This window comes from Gymnoscopelus microlampas (genome assembly GCF_963454915.1).
Source record: "Gymnoscopelus microlampas genome assembly, chromosome: 22".
NCBI lineage: Eukaryota > Metazoa > Chordata > Actinopteri > Myctophiformes > Myctophidae > Gymnoscopelus > Gymnoscopelus microlampas.
Window position 1 is genome coordinate 16,553,222 of NC_139959.1, and position 15,755 is coordinate 16,568,976.

The 15,755-nt window shown below is 40.9% G+C and overlaps 1 protein-coding gene across 3 annotated transcripts in view; it reads right to left on the reverse strand.

The window, feature by feature from the left end:
• mtrr (5-methyltetrahydrofolate-homocysteine methyltransferase reductase) overlaps positions 1 to 15,755 on the reverse strand; it is a 47,479-nt gene that overhangs the window by 21,406 nt on the left and 10,318 nt on the right. For all 3 annotated transcript variants that reach the window (XM_084048372.1, XM_084048373.1, XM_084048371.1), the window contains exons 10-12: positions 11,197 to 11,239; positions 9,174 to 9,348; positions 4,085 to 4,203 (exon numbers count right to left, since the gene is read on the reverse strand). In XM_084048372.1, the coding sequence (XP_083904498.1) occupies positions 4,085 to 4,203; positions 9,174 to 9,348; positions 11,197 to 11,239 (337 nt within the window). The remainder of the gene's footprint in view (positions 1 to 4,084; positions 4,204 to 9,173; positions 9,349 to 11,196; positions 11,240 to 15,755) is intronic.

Consider the following 15,755-nt stretch of genomic DNA (forward strand, 5'->3'; position numbering starts at 1 on the left):
CTGGCATCCAGGGAGTGTGTGTGCAGTTTCGCTGCAATCGGGCCAATGGTGCCGGAGATTAGCTGCTCGCAGACAGACGGACACACAGACGGACGGATGGACGGACAGACAGGGTGCAAAACATAGTCTCTGCTATAGTCTCTTTGGGTTATTGTGCCGGTCATTGTCAGTCATTTCCGTTTATATTTAAGTTATTTGTCATATCTGTCATGTGCAATATTTATTTACCAAAGCGTAAAATGCAAACAGAAATTGATTTTTTATCTTCCAGTGTTCAATGTCAAATACACAACTAAATTGCTCATTTCAATTACAATTGATCGCAAAGTAAACTTTCATGCTCATGACTTCTCTACCGCCATCGTCGTCTTTAGAAACAGCCATCGCTGCTTCAGGTCAATGTTGTACACAGACAGCGATCACTTAGAGTATTGACAGTCCCCATGTCAGCTCTGAGAACTAACACCCCAATTGGTACACACTACACATCACAACACAACAGAGCACACATCTAGGGGATTGAAAGACAATTCTGGTTGACTGGGACACAACCTCATTTATACAAGGCCACTCCAAGTCAGAAGTGTCACTCGGACCAAAAAGGCACAGGCAGATTTGTGACAAGTCGTGGTGGCTATTGTTCTGGCTCAATGAACACACATCAGCCTGGAAAAACAGACGCTTAGGTCACACTTTGATGTATGTGTTGAATCACTGTTACAAAGAGCTCCAATGGGAATCGCTTCCACCAACCCATCCAATGGGAATCGCTGCCTGTTCCAACGCCGTTCCAACCAGAATCTCTGTTTGTGTTACAAAGCTGGCGTTACTAACCTGTCCAATTGCTGCAACAAAGCTGTCCAATAACCGTCCAATGAGAATTGCTGTTGTAAAGCAATCATTCATTGCAAGGTTTATCTTGCCCTCTGGCCCCCTCTCTGACACATACTTATTCATAAACATGCATTTTACAGGGCTTTCATATCAAGACAGCAGAACCCTAACCATTGTTTTACAAAACATTCATGATATCGTAACCTTATTGTAGTAAGCCTTTCGTTGTATAGTGTAGATATGCATGCATGGTTTATTGGTGGATGAGCATAAGGAAATAGTGCAGCCAACAGTCAATATCCCCACTTCACCTCCTCAGCAATTACTAGTCATGATTTACATTAACACACTCCCCACCCCCTGAACTCTTTACGTCGAGATCAATACGTCTCTTTGCTCTCACCTGACCCGTGGTTGTTCATTACAGATGAAGTCATAAACGGTGGCTTTGGAGAGGGCTTGATTTATTCCTGCTGGGACAGCTGAAGCACCCGGTATAATCCCTGACGTGTTCACAGCCCTGTCTGCCAGATTAACGGTCGTCCACGGAGCGCTGCTACGCCGCAACGACTTTTGTGTCACTTTAAGCCAGATCTTTTGCAATTGTTGGTTGAAAGATATGCATAGATTATCTTCACTTGACATCACTTGAATGCTAATGATGTGAATATTAATGAATGCATGATCTCTTAAAATAATCATTTGTCACATATTAAGTCACCATCCTATCAGGGTGCTTGACATTCTCCTGCATTTTCTAAAATGCCCACCCCTATAAATAGTTATATCAGCATGCCCATATATGGGCAATTGGGCATATAATGACGATATCAGGGATCTTCATATATGGGAATAAAGGTGACAAGGACTGATAAATACAGAGATCTCCATATATGGCCATAAAAGAGACACATATCTCTGTATATGAGCATATCAGTCACACCGGGGGGTGGCACGTACTGTAGGTGTCGTACTCTAGACGTGAGGGCTGCGTAGCGGCCCAAACTTCTAGTTTAATTACATGTTGTACAGTTTTGATGTTCCGTGGCCCTAATGCATACCAAACTGGGGGTCCTTGAAATTAAAAAGTTTGAGTACCACTGGTACAGTATGCTACCATTGTGAGAAATGAATACAAATGCATGAAGCAAGATCTGTAACAACATATTTCAGTATAAAAGGTCCTTTTTATTTGCTGAATGTGTGTTCCTGAAGTTTGCGTTGATAGTTCACTTTCAACTGTTTGGTACCATGAGAGCACAACCCCCCAAATAGCAAATATAGCCGATATACAAGCTTGTACAGCAGACCTGTTATTTTTGGCATTAAACATATATATAAAATAATAATGTGTGTGTTGGGGGGGGGGGTATAAATATTGAGCCAATGAAAAGTATTAAATAGAGCTTTTGACTAAATGGCCCCCAAAAGTGCCCAAAAGTAGCAGTTTTGGGCATATGAGGTTTCTACCCGAGAACGACGATATGCATGCTGGTACCAATAGGTTGGTAAATCAAGACTGGCATTCAGCCTTATTAGATAAACAAGATGTGAAGCATGTGTAACCCATGTTACCATGCCTTCAAATAGGATTTAAAAGCTACAAGGAAATAGCAATAAATAAAGATTTCAAAAGGCATATTTGTCATAAATATTAAAATAGAATCAGCAATATATAAAATATTGCATAAAATCCATAAAATAAATAGAGTTTGTGTTGAACAAAATGAGTCCCTGCCGTACAAATGTCCTCAATATAGAGAGGTCTCACATAAAATTCACTTAAGGTGAAGGTGTTTTATTTTGAAGTGTAAAGTTTTGGGTGACACTGGAACATAACAGACCTGAGATCAGTGACACTTTTCACTGACCAATCAGAGCCCTGCTTGCTGCAGGGGTGAATGAAGGAACAGACCTGAGCCCAATCACAGCCCTGCTTAGTGCAGTAAGAGAACGTCATCTTCTAGAGACACTATCTTTGATCTTAACCAGAGGAGAGGCACGTCGCATCTTCCTGGAGATTGATTACACATTGAATAACGTTTTCAAAGATACACGTTGATAAGGGAGAAACTCCCATTGTTCAGTTGATTGATCTAAAAACACAACGTTAGTGAGCATTGATCCTGGAAGAAACTCACTGATGATCGATGCTGTGTGAACCATGCCCTTGCACAAAAGAATATGAGAACTCAAACTTGATTGTTCTGGCTGGGTCTTTTAAGAGTGGATTTCAACTGTTGAAGTCTTTGATCTACAACCAACCGTGGTGAAGAGGTCAGCAGTTTGGTGAACTAACCCATCTGAGTCCATCCGAAAAGAACTGTTGCTTTGATCTGGAGAACTGGTAGGACTGACTATTGCAAAGAACACTGAAGGAATATTTTCATGGATATTTCATTCTTTCTACTGAACTGAGAAAACAAAAGGAAAGCAAAAGAAAAGAAGACACACTGGTTATTGTTTTAAAATCAAGTTCATGTTGACTGATATATTTGAGCATTACGCTGTCATTTCATTTAAGGGTATTTTTGATACAAGAAGTGAACAAGTTTTTTTGTTGTTATAAAGATACTTTTTTGATAAAAAGGTAAAACTGTATTTTGATGAAAAGATCAAACTGTATTTTGATATAAGGTTAAAACCATTTCATTTTATGCTTTGGGGTTAAAATTCATTTCATTGATACGCTGAGGTTAAAAAAAACTAAATATTACTTAGGCCTAAAATTAAGGACTAAAAAGTATTTAATAAAAAAAGCTTCAGGTTTAAAAAGGGGTCGCTATATAAAAACCAAGCACGAAAATAAGATTTTCTCAGGATAGAAACAGTTCAATAACCCAAATCTTACGATAAATAGGAACACTGAAATAAGATACATAAAAATATATGTTCAAGACTGACCACTAGTCTATTAGGTGGTGTTTTTGTTTTGCACTTATTTTACAAGCTGGACAAATCAAGTGTTCACTGTCATCCCTCAAATTTCTATTTTATTTTATGTTTAATACATTTAACTCTCTTTAAACTTATCTGTTGGTCTCTGAGTCTTCTTTATTGTTGTTGCTCACTCATTAACCTTTTAAATACTCATCCGTCCTTCAACCGAACCTATGATCTCTGATGCGCTAGTCCAAACGAATGCTAATTTGATAGAAGTAGAAATACACATCTGTACCGGCCAGTGTCTGCTATACATCAGGACTGAGCCCGGGTTACACATGCAACTACAATAGGTGGTCTTCTGTACCTTTGCTGTAGGAAGCCGATGAAGGGTGCGACTCCTGTTCCTGGTCCCACCATAATGAACGGCACCGAAGGGTCAGAGGGAGGTCGGAAGGTGAAGTTAGGTCGGAGACTCGTGCGGATCTGGGGTCAGAAATCATTAGAAGTCATTTACGTTCAATTAGAGGAATTACTGTGATAATGAGAAACCTCTCATTATAATAATTATTATAATTATTAGATATAATTATCTAAATTAATGGACCAATTCCAAAACAATACACCAGTGAGGAGACCCAGGAGGTCTTGCTGGGATATGGCTGTCAGGTTTCATTTATTTTCATTTAATTTATGCTCTTAGATTCAATCCAGAATAATTTTCTAATTTACAATGGGGGCGGCAGTGGCTCAGGAAGTAGAGCGGGGAACCGGAATGTTCCCAGTTCGATCCCAGGCTCCCCCAGAGTTAGTGTCTAAGTGTCCTTGAGCAAGACGCTCCCGATGAGCAAGTTGGTGTCTTGCATGGTTTCCTCCGCCCTCGGTGTATGAATGTGTGTGTGAATGGGTGAATGTAATGCACAATCATTGTAAAGCGCCTTGGATAAAGGCGCTATATAAATGCACCATTTACCATTTATAAGGCCAGTAGATGTCGACCTCTTATGGATAAACCATATACCGTATTATTCACTTGAACCCAATGTTTAGAATCCCTATTCTGGGTATGTTGAATATTCTGCAAAAAGGCAAACATTTTGCGAGAATAGCAGATCTACAAGCTCAAGATGCGTCGCAACAAACATGATGCGTTGTGAGCTTGGAGATCGCCTATTCTCGGCTAAGAGATTTGGCGGAGAGGGAAAAAACGATGGGACCAAGTATAGACCCCCCGGGACCCTGGTCAACAAAGTATATAGGGATTAATTGGTTACGGTTAAACAATCCTTATGATTAAAGAGAACCGAACCAACAATAACAAAACAACTTTAATGTATGAGTCCAACAACAGAATCCACCATAATTAATCAATAACCCACTCTCCAAGTTTCTGGCAACAGGAAGATTGCAGCATACTCCAAACGAACAAGAACTTTGTTTGGCATCGGCAGGGCTTCATGAACCAAAAACAAAACCATTTTATACTTCCAGCTCAGACAGGTTGTGTTTATGGTCACTCAGAGAGGGATTGCAGAGGTGGTTGTACCTCCAGGAGGGTTGGCCCACGAGACTAGTACCTCCTAACCTCCTCCTCAGCCAACCTCTGTTTGAAACTATCGCTGCTTTCACTGCTGGCAGAATCAAGCCATGGGCAAAATTCAGAAAAAAACAAACAAAAAAAATCAATCAATCGCCCACCTTGAACTTCTGACCAATCGCACACAATGTTCGACTAAGAACTGTGTTGACTAGACAGAAAACCTTGGAGGTGCAAGAACTAGTGAACAAAGTTGTGAAAAAACACTGCTGAAGTTTTTTTATTTTTCTTATTCACGCCATTTTGTTCTTATTGACCTACCCTAGTCAAACAGTTTTTGTTAGTTAGACAATGCTCGGTGGAAAGTACATTTATTCAAGTACTGTACTTCAGGTCGTAGCTATGGGTGGGCCTGGGAAGGCCTGGGCCCACCCATTTCTGGCCTGTGCCTACCCAAACAAATGTTTAACAAAATATATATTATTTTATTTTTTAATTAAGTTTTGTACATATTTTTTTGTATTATATCATGTTAAACATATTTAACAATAGCTTAATTACAACACCTAAATTAACATAACATAACGTGGACTGCAATCTCTGCATTTAATTTCACACTGTTAAGCTGCTAAATTGTTAATTTCTTACTGACAGTATTTATTTATGTATGTATTTATTAACGCAAATACAGAATGTATTGCTGACATCATGGGGACTTCTCGGAGGAGTTGGAACTTGAGGGGTTCACCTTGCCAGCCAGCAAACTCCACAACAACGCCCGCCCTTCAAGTTCCCCTCGATTATGGATTAATACGTGATGGAAGGTCATGATGTAATTTTTTTTGCCAAATGGCTTTTCATTGATTGTCCCTATGTTATCTGCTGTTATGCTATAGGGTGCTATCTTTCTTGTTAAGATTTCGAATATTGTTGCGACTTGCTGTTGTGCACTATGCAATATACTGTGAGAAGCAGGTGGTGCCGTTATCCCCAGCGCTGTCCTGTATTAATGAAGTCTGTCAGAGTGTGTGTGTGTGTGTGTGTGTGTGTGTGTGTGTGTGTGTGTGCTCAGTAGCTACGAGTGACACTGACAAGTCACAAATTGACACGGAACGGAAGCAGTAGATTATCAACACAGAACTATGGTGCTTGTAAAGGCTGGGAGAGTGTGTTGTTACTGTTGTTTTATTGTCGTGTGAGTTATAGTTTGTGTGTGTGTGTGTGTGTGTGTGTGTGTGTGTGTGCGTGCGTGCGTGCGTGCGTGCGTGCGTGCGTGCGTGCGTGCGTGCGTGCGTGCGTGCGTGCATGCGTGCGTGGATCCCGTAAGAATATGCAAATGAGTTTAAGGTTTGTGTTATCTGATAATCTCATATAGGTACATGATTGTTTTAATCTAAAATCTTTTTGAAAAAACATGTGAAATATGACTTCTCTATAATAAGTACTTTTACTTTTGATACTTTAAGTACATTTTGATCACAACGCTCAAAATGTACTTAAAGATACTCAAGTAACATTTTGAATTTAGAACTTTAACTTTCTACATTGTGGTATTGCTACTTTTACCAAAGTAAGAAATCAATACTTCTTCCATGCACCACTGACTATGCTGCAGCCTTTAGCGGTGGCAACCCTTCCATTTGATCTAGCACTGAATGAAAGAACTTAAGAAAAGTCACAGGGGTTACAATCTGGGGGCTGACTGAGTATTCAATCGATGTATTTTGGTTTCTGTTCCTGGTGAGCAGGGAATCCTAGGCTGAATGCCAGATGTCTTGAACTCCCCAGGCCCTCAAACTCCCGCTTACTGAGGCAGCACTTGTACAACTGATTTTCCTGTGACTCCTGACCACTCTTAACCTAAAAAATCTCTTGCTTTTTTGAAAAGAGCACCCCGTTGGCTCACCAACACAAAGAAGGCTATAGTCCGCCCTGCAGCTTGCCCGCCCGGGTTTTAATCCGACCCTCTAGCATTTTTCCTTTCTCTGTCACTGTTGCTATCAGAAATAAAGTGGAAATGTAAAAAAAAACATTTCCAACTCTACTGGTATTTTTCTCTTATCAACCACTTAAACCCTCTATACTTAGTAAAAGGGGCCCGAGTTGGCTCTGTACTTGGTCTGCTCTAGTTCCTTTCTATACCAAATCTCTTTGCCAGAAAGAGCCGATCGAGGAGCTTGTATATCTGCTATTTTTGGCTAATGTTCCTCCCAGAATATGGAGTCTGGGGTTGTGGCTGGCGTTTATTGCTGACAAAGTCAGCAATAAAATATATTTCTAAAAGCATGACAGGCATTGGGGAGACGGTTCTAGCAGTGTCCAATCTGAGGCCAGTAGGAATAAAAGTCATTCTGAACAAAGGACATCACCTCTGAACAGTGAACACTTATAATCACAAACTTGTAAAGAAGTGAGGCCACTTGTTCCCATTATTCTTTTTAAATTCTACCCACTCTTCAACCAATTTTAGTTACATTATAATTATTGTATTTTATGTGAGCAATTCCCCAAGCCTAACTCCCTGTACAGTAATGTAATACTGGAACAATATTAAAAGTCGCTCTCATTCTGAGGACTCAGAAATACATCAACCGAGACCATTAAGATCGGGCCCTTGGAGGGGGGAGTGAGGCAGAGCCCACACATCTTTATGTTCTGATACTAGGGATGCATGACGTATCGGTCATCATATCGGTATCGGCAATATCGGCCTTAAAAATTGAATTGAATATCGGTATCGATATTCAAACAATATTCTTAGCTGATATTTTCAGGATTCCCACACATTTTTAACAATACATTTTCAAAACTAAAAGTATTTAATTTCCAGGCCTGTAGCAATCATATGGTGCAATAATGAGGCTCTTACTACAGTGTGCTGTATGACCCAAGACGAAGGCGAGGCGAAGAAGTCACGTGACAAAAAGAACAGATCTACTGTACAAGCTACTAACGTGTCACGGTGCAAAATGTTGTTAGCTTGTAGATCTATTGTTTTTGTCTCGTGACACCCTGTATAGTGTATACATTAGGCCGCTCGCACGCAGCTTGTGAAGCACTACATTTTACAATGTTACATATTTCACGTAATGTTAGATATGTTTTGGGACATGTTTTTATGAAAAAAAATCACTAGCCAAAAACTATGAAAATCCAAACATTTTCCAAAACATTTGAATAATTACAAACCTTTTCCGGGCCTGGAAAACAGTTTTTTCAAAATATCATATTTTATTATTATTTTTTTTTTATGTGAACCTGGGCCTGGAGCCTTTTGTGAAGATGAAGGCTGCAGATTCAGTCAGTGTTTGCTGCGGAATCTTTCAAAAGGGTCATCAAGTTGGAAAAATTATAAATAAAAATACATTTAAGTTAGGGTTGTCCGATATTGGCTTTTTTACCGATAACCGATATACCGATATTGTCCAACTCTTAATTACCGATACCGATATCAACCGATACCGATATATGCGGGGATTATTGTGATTAGGGTAAGCTCAAATTTCATATCACACACACCATATACAGTAAGAACTCCTGTAACTTATTTATAAAGCAAAAAAAAAAAAAAAAAAAAAAAAAAAATTTTTTTTTTCAAAAACCGATACCGATATTTTCCCGATATCAATTTTTATGCTAATATCGGCCGATAATATCGGGAGGCCGATAAAATCGGACATCCCTAATTTAAGTTGTTTATGTTCAGATATGGGCCATAAAGTCAATATCATGCATGGCTAGTTTTGGATAAGAAAAAGAGGACTTGCTTTTCTATTCAGTGTTTACATTTGTTTTTCCAGAATGGACAAAATGTTATCTTGTTTTTATACAGATAATATCGACATCTGTTATCGATATTGGTTAACGGTATTGGCCAGACATTTCACATGGGTGTGTCACTGTCTGATAGGCTCCTTACCGTTGGGGGAGATGGACAGCAGGGAGCATTGCCAGATTGCACCAGCATGGAACTGACCAGGTCAGACAGCCAACCAGTGCACAGGCCCTGCCTCCCGGCAGGTCTCCCAGAGCAGACAGGGAACTCAACCACATTGAAGACAAAATGCAGCTTCGCTGGGTGCCTTAGAATGGAGCTGACGACACAGGAGAAGAGTAACAGACAGACAGACAGACAGACAGACAGACAGAGAGACAGACAGAGGGCATGAATTAGGGCTGCAACTATCGATTATTTTCTTTGCGATTATTCTATTGGTTAATTTTTCGATTAATCAAATAATTGAGAAGCGCATTATTTTATATGAATGAATCGATTAACCACCCAAGCAGTGTTGTATACTTCGTTATAATAATTGTGCAACGAAGTGTCATGCAAACATTTTGAAAATAGCAGATCTACAAGCTTGTGATCTTGTAAATCTGACAAAGGGACAACAACAAATATTTGTGTGTACATTTGATTGATTAGTCACCTTGAATTGGACCAGTCATGTTGAGAATATGTGAGAACATGTGTAATCCATACTCCCCTATGGTATACTTGTATGGTTGACAATCTGTCAAATCAATATCTCATATTCAGAATATTATCGACAGAGCAGGGAAACCAATGGATATCCAGACTCTGACTCCAAAGAATGGCTCATAAAATTGTAGCTGTCTTTCTTCCTAGAGATAATCAGCCCAATGGCATCGGGAAGTGGGTACAGACTGCCAATGGTTACTGATCAATAGGGAGTATCGGAGTTAACTTATTGTGGGAACTGTGCATTGTGTAAATGCAGCACTTGAGCACTCAAGTACAGTATATACAGGACCCCCAAATAACCACCATAAAAATATAATTTTCACCTATAATAACACGCCTAACATAGGAACGCCAGGTTGAAAGTGGAAAACATTTATACGTATATTTAGGGTATGGAATTTGCTTCTGTATTGGGAAATTAGTGTGCACAAAGTATTGATATGGTAAATTTAAAGAAATATATATATATATTCATAACTTTAAGTATATATATATATTTGTATTCTATATATTGCAACAATAATGTGTGTTTGTCACAAAACCCCACAGCACACCTGGACTCGTCTCATGGCACACCGTTTAGAAAAACACTGCAGTAGAGGAAGACATGTTCTGTTCTCTGCTGCTACACCGGTCTCACCAATAGCCCAACTTTGGAGGAAGTGCATTCCAACAAAGGATAATCAAAGGAATGAGGTTATGCACTCATTAAATGCAACTCTAATTACAGTATGGAAATGAGCAAGGGGGAAGGAGAATGAAAATGAGAACGCTAAATCATGATCTACATCAAATGGGCCCACGTGATGAATTAAGCCTAATTTGTGCTTTAACGCCAATTTGCGCTTTGCCAACTACAGCGCCGACTGACTGTCGTCTCTTTCCAACAGACAAAACTGCGTCTGTCTGTGCTTCCTTCATCCTCTACCTCCTTGCTCAGGAAGGCACACTTGCTCTCCCCATCCCTCGCTCTACAGTTCCTGTGGGCCACTGGAGACCTCTATTGACCACAGCATCAATAATGCAAGCCTCTGTAATGTCTCAGTGCCATCTGATAAACTAGTACAGACCCCATCTCTCATTTCTTTCTCTTTTAGTGTGCACACATGCATGCACACACGCACGCACGCACATACACACACACACACACATGAACAAACATGTACGTGTGTGCACACAGATAAGTGGAGAACTAATGAGAGGAGGTAGACAGTTCTGACATTGGTTTAGATGTTGCTGTTCCACACAAGCTTTAAAGCAAATCTAATGGGCACATTTAACAGGAAGCATGAATCAATGACCGGCTAAGTGTACCACAATGGCAGAAGAAACTATGACAAAAATGGCAGAAGAAACTATGACAAAAAAAAAACAGGCTACAGTGAACACAGCCAATGATTCATGTTTACATGGTTTCGTGCAGAACAGACGATAAGTCTCTTTGACATCTTACCTGGCTGCTGAATAAGGCCTAGACTGCAACTTTGGCAGGTGCTCTGCAAGACAAACAAGTAATTTATGAGTCATAACGTTGTCTCTCACTTTTTACTGTTTCATGAATCATGCCGTCAAACACCAACAGAAAGCAGTGAATGTCACCCTCGGCTGCTGAGACTGAGCCTACCTACCGATCTATCCCCCGCCTGCCCTGCCAGGGTTAAAGTCTCATTTCTAGGACACACTTCTATATTTATGAAATTACAAACTCAGGGTTATGGAATCCCAAGTGTCCAGATGTGGAGCCAGTAGGAAACAGATTGCTTATGCAGACCTTATTTCAATAGCAGCCATGAAGGTGCCCTCCTTTGGGTCAGCTATGTGGTGTGTGCCGCATACAGTAAAATGTAGAGGCTTCAATGAAAGCGGTAAAAGTTGAGAGAGCTAAAGAAAAGTTGAAGGCATTAGCAACAAGACCGTCTGTTTTTTTTCCAACCAACATGCTCACAGTGTATTTTCTTATTTTTCATCCGTTAAAATTATTGTAATGATAAATGAACCCAAAAGCTAGGCTGCACCATGTGTACCAGCTGAGCCCGTAGAAACGGACATTTTTCCTGATAAGCCCTTTGGTAAAGTAAGCAGCTGGGTGAAATCAGCTCTCTCCGCCCGTTCCCTCTTTCTCTGACATCTAAACAGCTTAGGGTGTTAGTGAGACAGCTCCCCACATTGACGTATGAAGTCTACATTCCATGTCTTTGTGCCGTTGAAGATTACAAAACAAAAGCTGATGATAAATGATACCACTTAGCCTTAGTTTGCATTAAGCCTTATGACAAATGAACAGGGGCTTGGTCGTCCTTCTAAATGTGCATCAAGTTCCCGACAGAAGAGACTAAACGACAAGCTCAGGTTTTTAGTTTAAAGAAAGACCTAGTACTACTACTTTTTATTCTAAAATACAGAATTGAATCATGTGGATCTTGGGATCCACATGGGAACGAAGTGTAGATCAAAGTGGTCGAAACATGGTGCATCTGGGCAGAACGTTCCAACAGACACATCTGAACATGTTTGCGGGTGGCGACGAGGGCGATCCGTTACTGCATTAGCGACTCCTACAGGTTGGTCGAGGGGGCTTGTTCAATATATAGGGAGTGGAATTGAGAAGAACAGCATGTCCCTCCGTCTGCATGCGTCACCGGGAGGACATAACCGTTATGTCCTCCCGGTGACACTCCTCCCTGTCAGGTGAAAAGAAGCAGCTGGCGATGTCGTGTATATTGGAGGAGACACATGGTTGTCTACACCACTGGTTCTCAACCTTTTCAGGCCACGACCCCCCAAAAGAATCATATTTGAACTGGGGACCCAACCCTGACAAGTACTTGGAATTGTAGGAGTTGAGGCATTACATTTAGTTTGACTCGGTTCCACAGTGAAAATAGCTGATCTACAAGCTCCTATTAAAAAGATCTTAAAAGTCCTTAAATTGTTACTTCACTGTCATCTGGGTACCCCCCCCAAATTCATGTGGGGACCCCCCAGGGGGTTCAGACCCACAGGTTGAGAACCACTGCTCTACACCCTCCCCAAGACCATCCAGTGACAGGGACGGCATAGCTGAATGGCAAGAGAGCGAGGTTCGATTCCACGCCTGGCCAGCAATGTGGACTAGACAAAGTGTCCTTGAACATGACACCTAACCCCTGAACTGCTCCGCTCTCCTCTGGGCAGCGATCAGCTGAAACCAAATTTCCCCCGTGTGAGCAAGTAGGTCAATATTATTATTATTATTACATGGGAGAATTGGGAATTAGCATACAGTAGGAGAATTGTGAATTTGCATAATGTCTAAATTGGGAGAAAAGTGGGGAAAAAAGGGGAAATGATCATTTTACCTTTTTACATTATTTAGAATCATGCGTATCTCAGGATCCACATGAGAACGGCTCGGGAACTTCATGTGATCATCCTATGACTCCAGTCCAAATTTGGGCAACGTTTCAGCCTGATTAGAGCCCCATAGACTTACATTATAAAATGAAAGTAAAATATTTCAAAAAAATGTAAACATACAGTATATGACAAATTTGTGTAGGTACTAAGTAGTTAGCCTACAGACAGTGGAGAACCAAAAAGTGATAAAGACCTTAAGAACTTAAATAGAGATATACTTGGCTTCTATCCTGTAATAAGGCCTTAAAAGTGACGTCACAATATTTATGGACCAAATGCTTAGTCGATAAGTTCATGTTTCCTACAAACTTCCTTAATCAGCAATGTACTAACATATTATATGTCTTCAGTTGTCTAATACTTTGTTATTCAGACTTCTGATTACAAAGTGGGAAGTGAACCTGACACTGCTATAGGGATGATTTGGTTGACACTGTTGCAAGTGTGCAACGAAAATAAAAGCTTCAATATCTCAATGTTTTTATATTGCTCATTAAAAAAGATATGCCCATTATATTGGGACAACACTGTATTTTTTTACAGATAACAGCTTCTATCATAATCAAAAATATTGATTGTGAGTTGTGGATTTGGTGGGCTGCAGAGATACTGTATACAGCCAAAACACACTGCACATATGTCTCCTATAGTGAGCACGTTATCCCAGAATCAATCAGAACCAACTGCTCCACACTGCAGCAAAATTGATTTAACTTTGGAGAAAATCTCTTCATTCTTCAGGACCACCTGAAGGACAAATAATTCTAGGCAGCACAGTTCTAAAACCACACCCCACAACACGCGCACGCACACACGCACACACACACACACACACACACACACACACACACACACACACAGCAGGTGTGTAGTGACTGTTAACACTCTCTTTGCCTGTCTCTGCCTTCACCATGTATCACTGTCTCTTCATCACACTGTGTGACAGCAATGTCGGAAAACGGAGGTGAATTAATCCATCATCTCTCTCCCACTGCTGGCACTGACGATACTGTTGCTGCTGCTGACACATGGGATATAATATCACTTTTAACCCTTCAGAGTTCAAAGTTCTGCAAGTGACTCATGCGAGATGGCTAAGAACCATCTCTGATCTAACGGCTGTGATCGCTGGGTTTCAATGTCGCTGCTGCACAGAATTCAAGCTCTAATGTCCCACTAGTCTGTAAGCAGAGGTACCGTTAATTAATGCGTGAAAAACTATAGATGTGTGTATGGAGGCACGTCAAATTTATACTGTGCTCAATGCAGTTTTTGTTCTCAAGGGAACTCTTCTCTGTAAAGACAAGAGAGTATCGGGAGGTGTAAAAAAACATGGTATTGGAATAAATCTATAAAAATCTTGATTCTGTGAGATTTTCTCACTTCGTGTGTTTTCCCATAAGGGGAAATATAAGACTTTGAAATGTCAGGGTTTTCTCGGGTGTTTATATGTTCATATATATCAAAGACTCCTTGGATACTGACACATTGTTATGCGTAACGCTCTACCAGTCACGCTACACTAGATCTATAGATATTTCTCATACAATCTCATTTAAGCCTACAGCTTAAACAAAAGATGCCCAGACTAGATATGATTCAGTTCTGCGTTGTTCATTGTGCAAGCGTTCAATCCAGAGGGTTTTTCCACCTGTTCCACATTACAAGGACATTAAATCCAGGAACCAATTTATATACAGGGGTGCACATAACTGGTGCGCAGGTGCGCATGCGCACCCAAAATAAAAAATGCGCACCACATCAGGCGACGCGAGGCGCTTTTGCGCACCAACAGCTGGGACAGGAATTTCCAAGCTTTTATTTTTTAGCAAAACTAAAAAATAAAAGCCTGGAGATCGAGGCTAGGAATTTACTTCCTGAAGCCACACTCACACAATCACTCTAAAGCACCCGTCGGCCCCATGTACAGCCATTAGGCACAGGGGTAGAGAGCGTCCTTTTTTTCTCGCCCCCCCCCCCCCCCCTCCCCGTTGACAAAACTGTCCGGGCTGAACCCCCCCCCCGTTGACAAAACGGGACGGGCGCCATGCGCACCAAGTCACATGTCCAGGTGCTCTTCTGCGTACCAGACCTAAAAAGTTATGTGCACCCCTGTTTATATACCTATTTTATACCCTGCAGGCACAGGGCCACAGACATCTGGATGTATACGCCTCTTTCCTCATTATTTATAGTTAGAGTATAATGGCATAACAACATCAATCAGCAAACCCCTTCCACTTTCGGTCAAGCTAATGAAGCACCAATGGTAAAGTAATGTGTTCATTTGCTTCAACAGTGTCACCAAGAGTAAGGGCTGACCATTAACCTATGGCTCCTCAGGTGACCCTGCATTATGTCCTTGTGAAGCTCATCCGCTGACCGATGAATGGACCGCCACTTTTCTGGACAACAGCTGTTGCCCCGAAGTGCCTCCAGCAGCACATTTTTCACGAATGTCCTGATTGCCAATTTCTGCATCGGTTCACCACAGAGGAAAAAGGTGCTGCGGTTGGCATACAGGCCAGAAATAACTGACATTGGGTAGGGCCAAGAACTGTGACACAGCTGTTTTAGAGGACAATTCAAGTTGTATGTAAAAGTTGTAGCCAACTC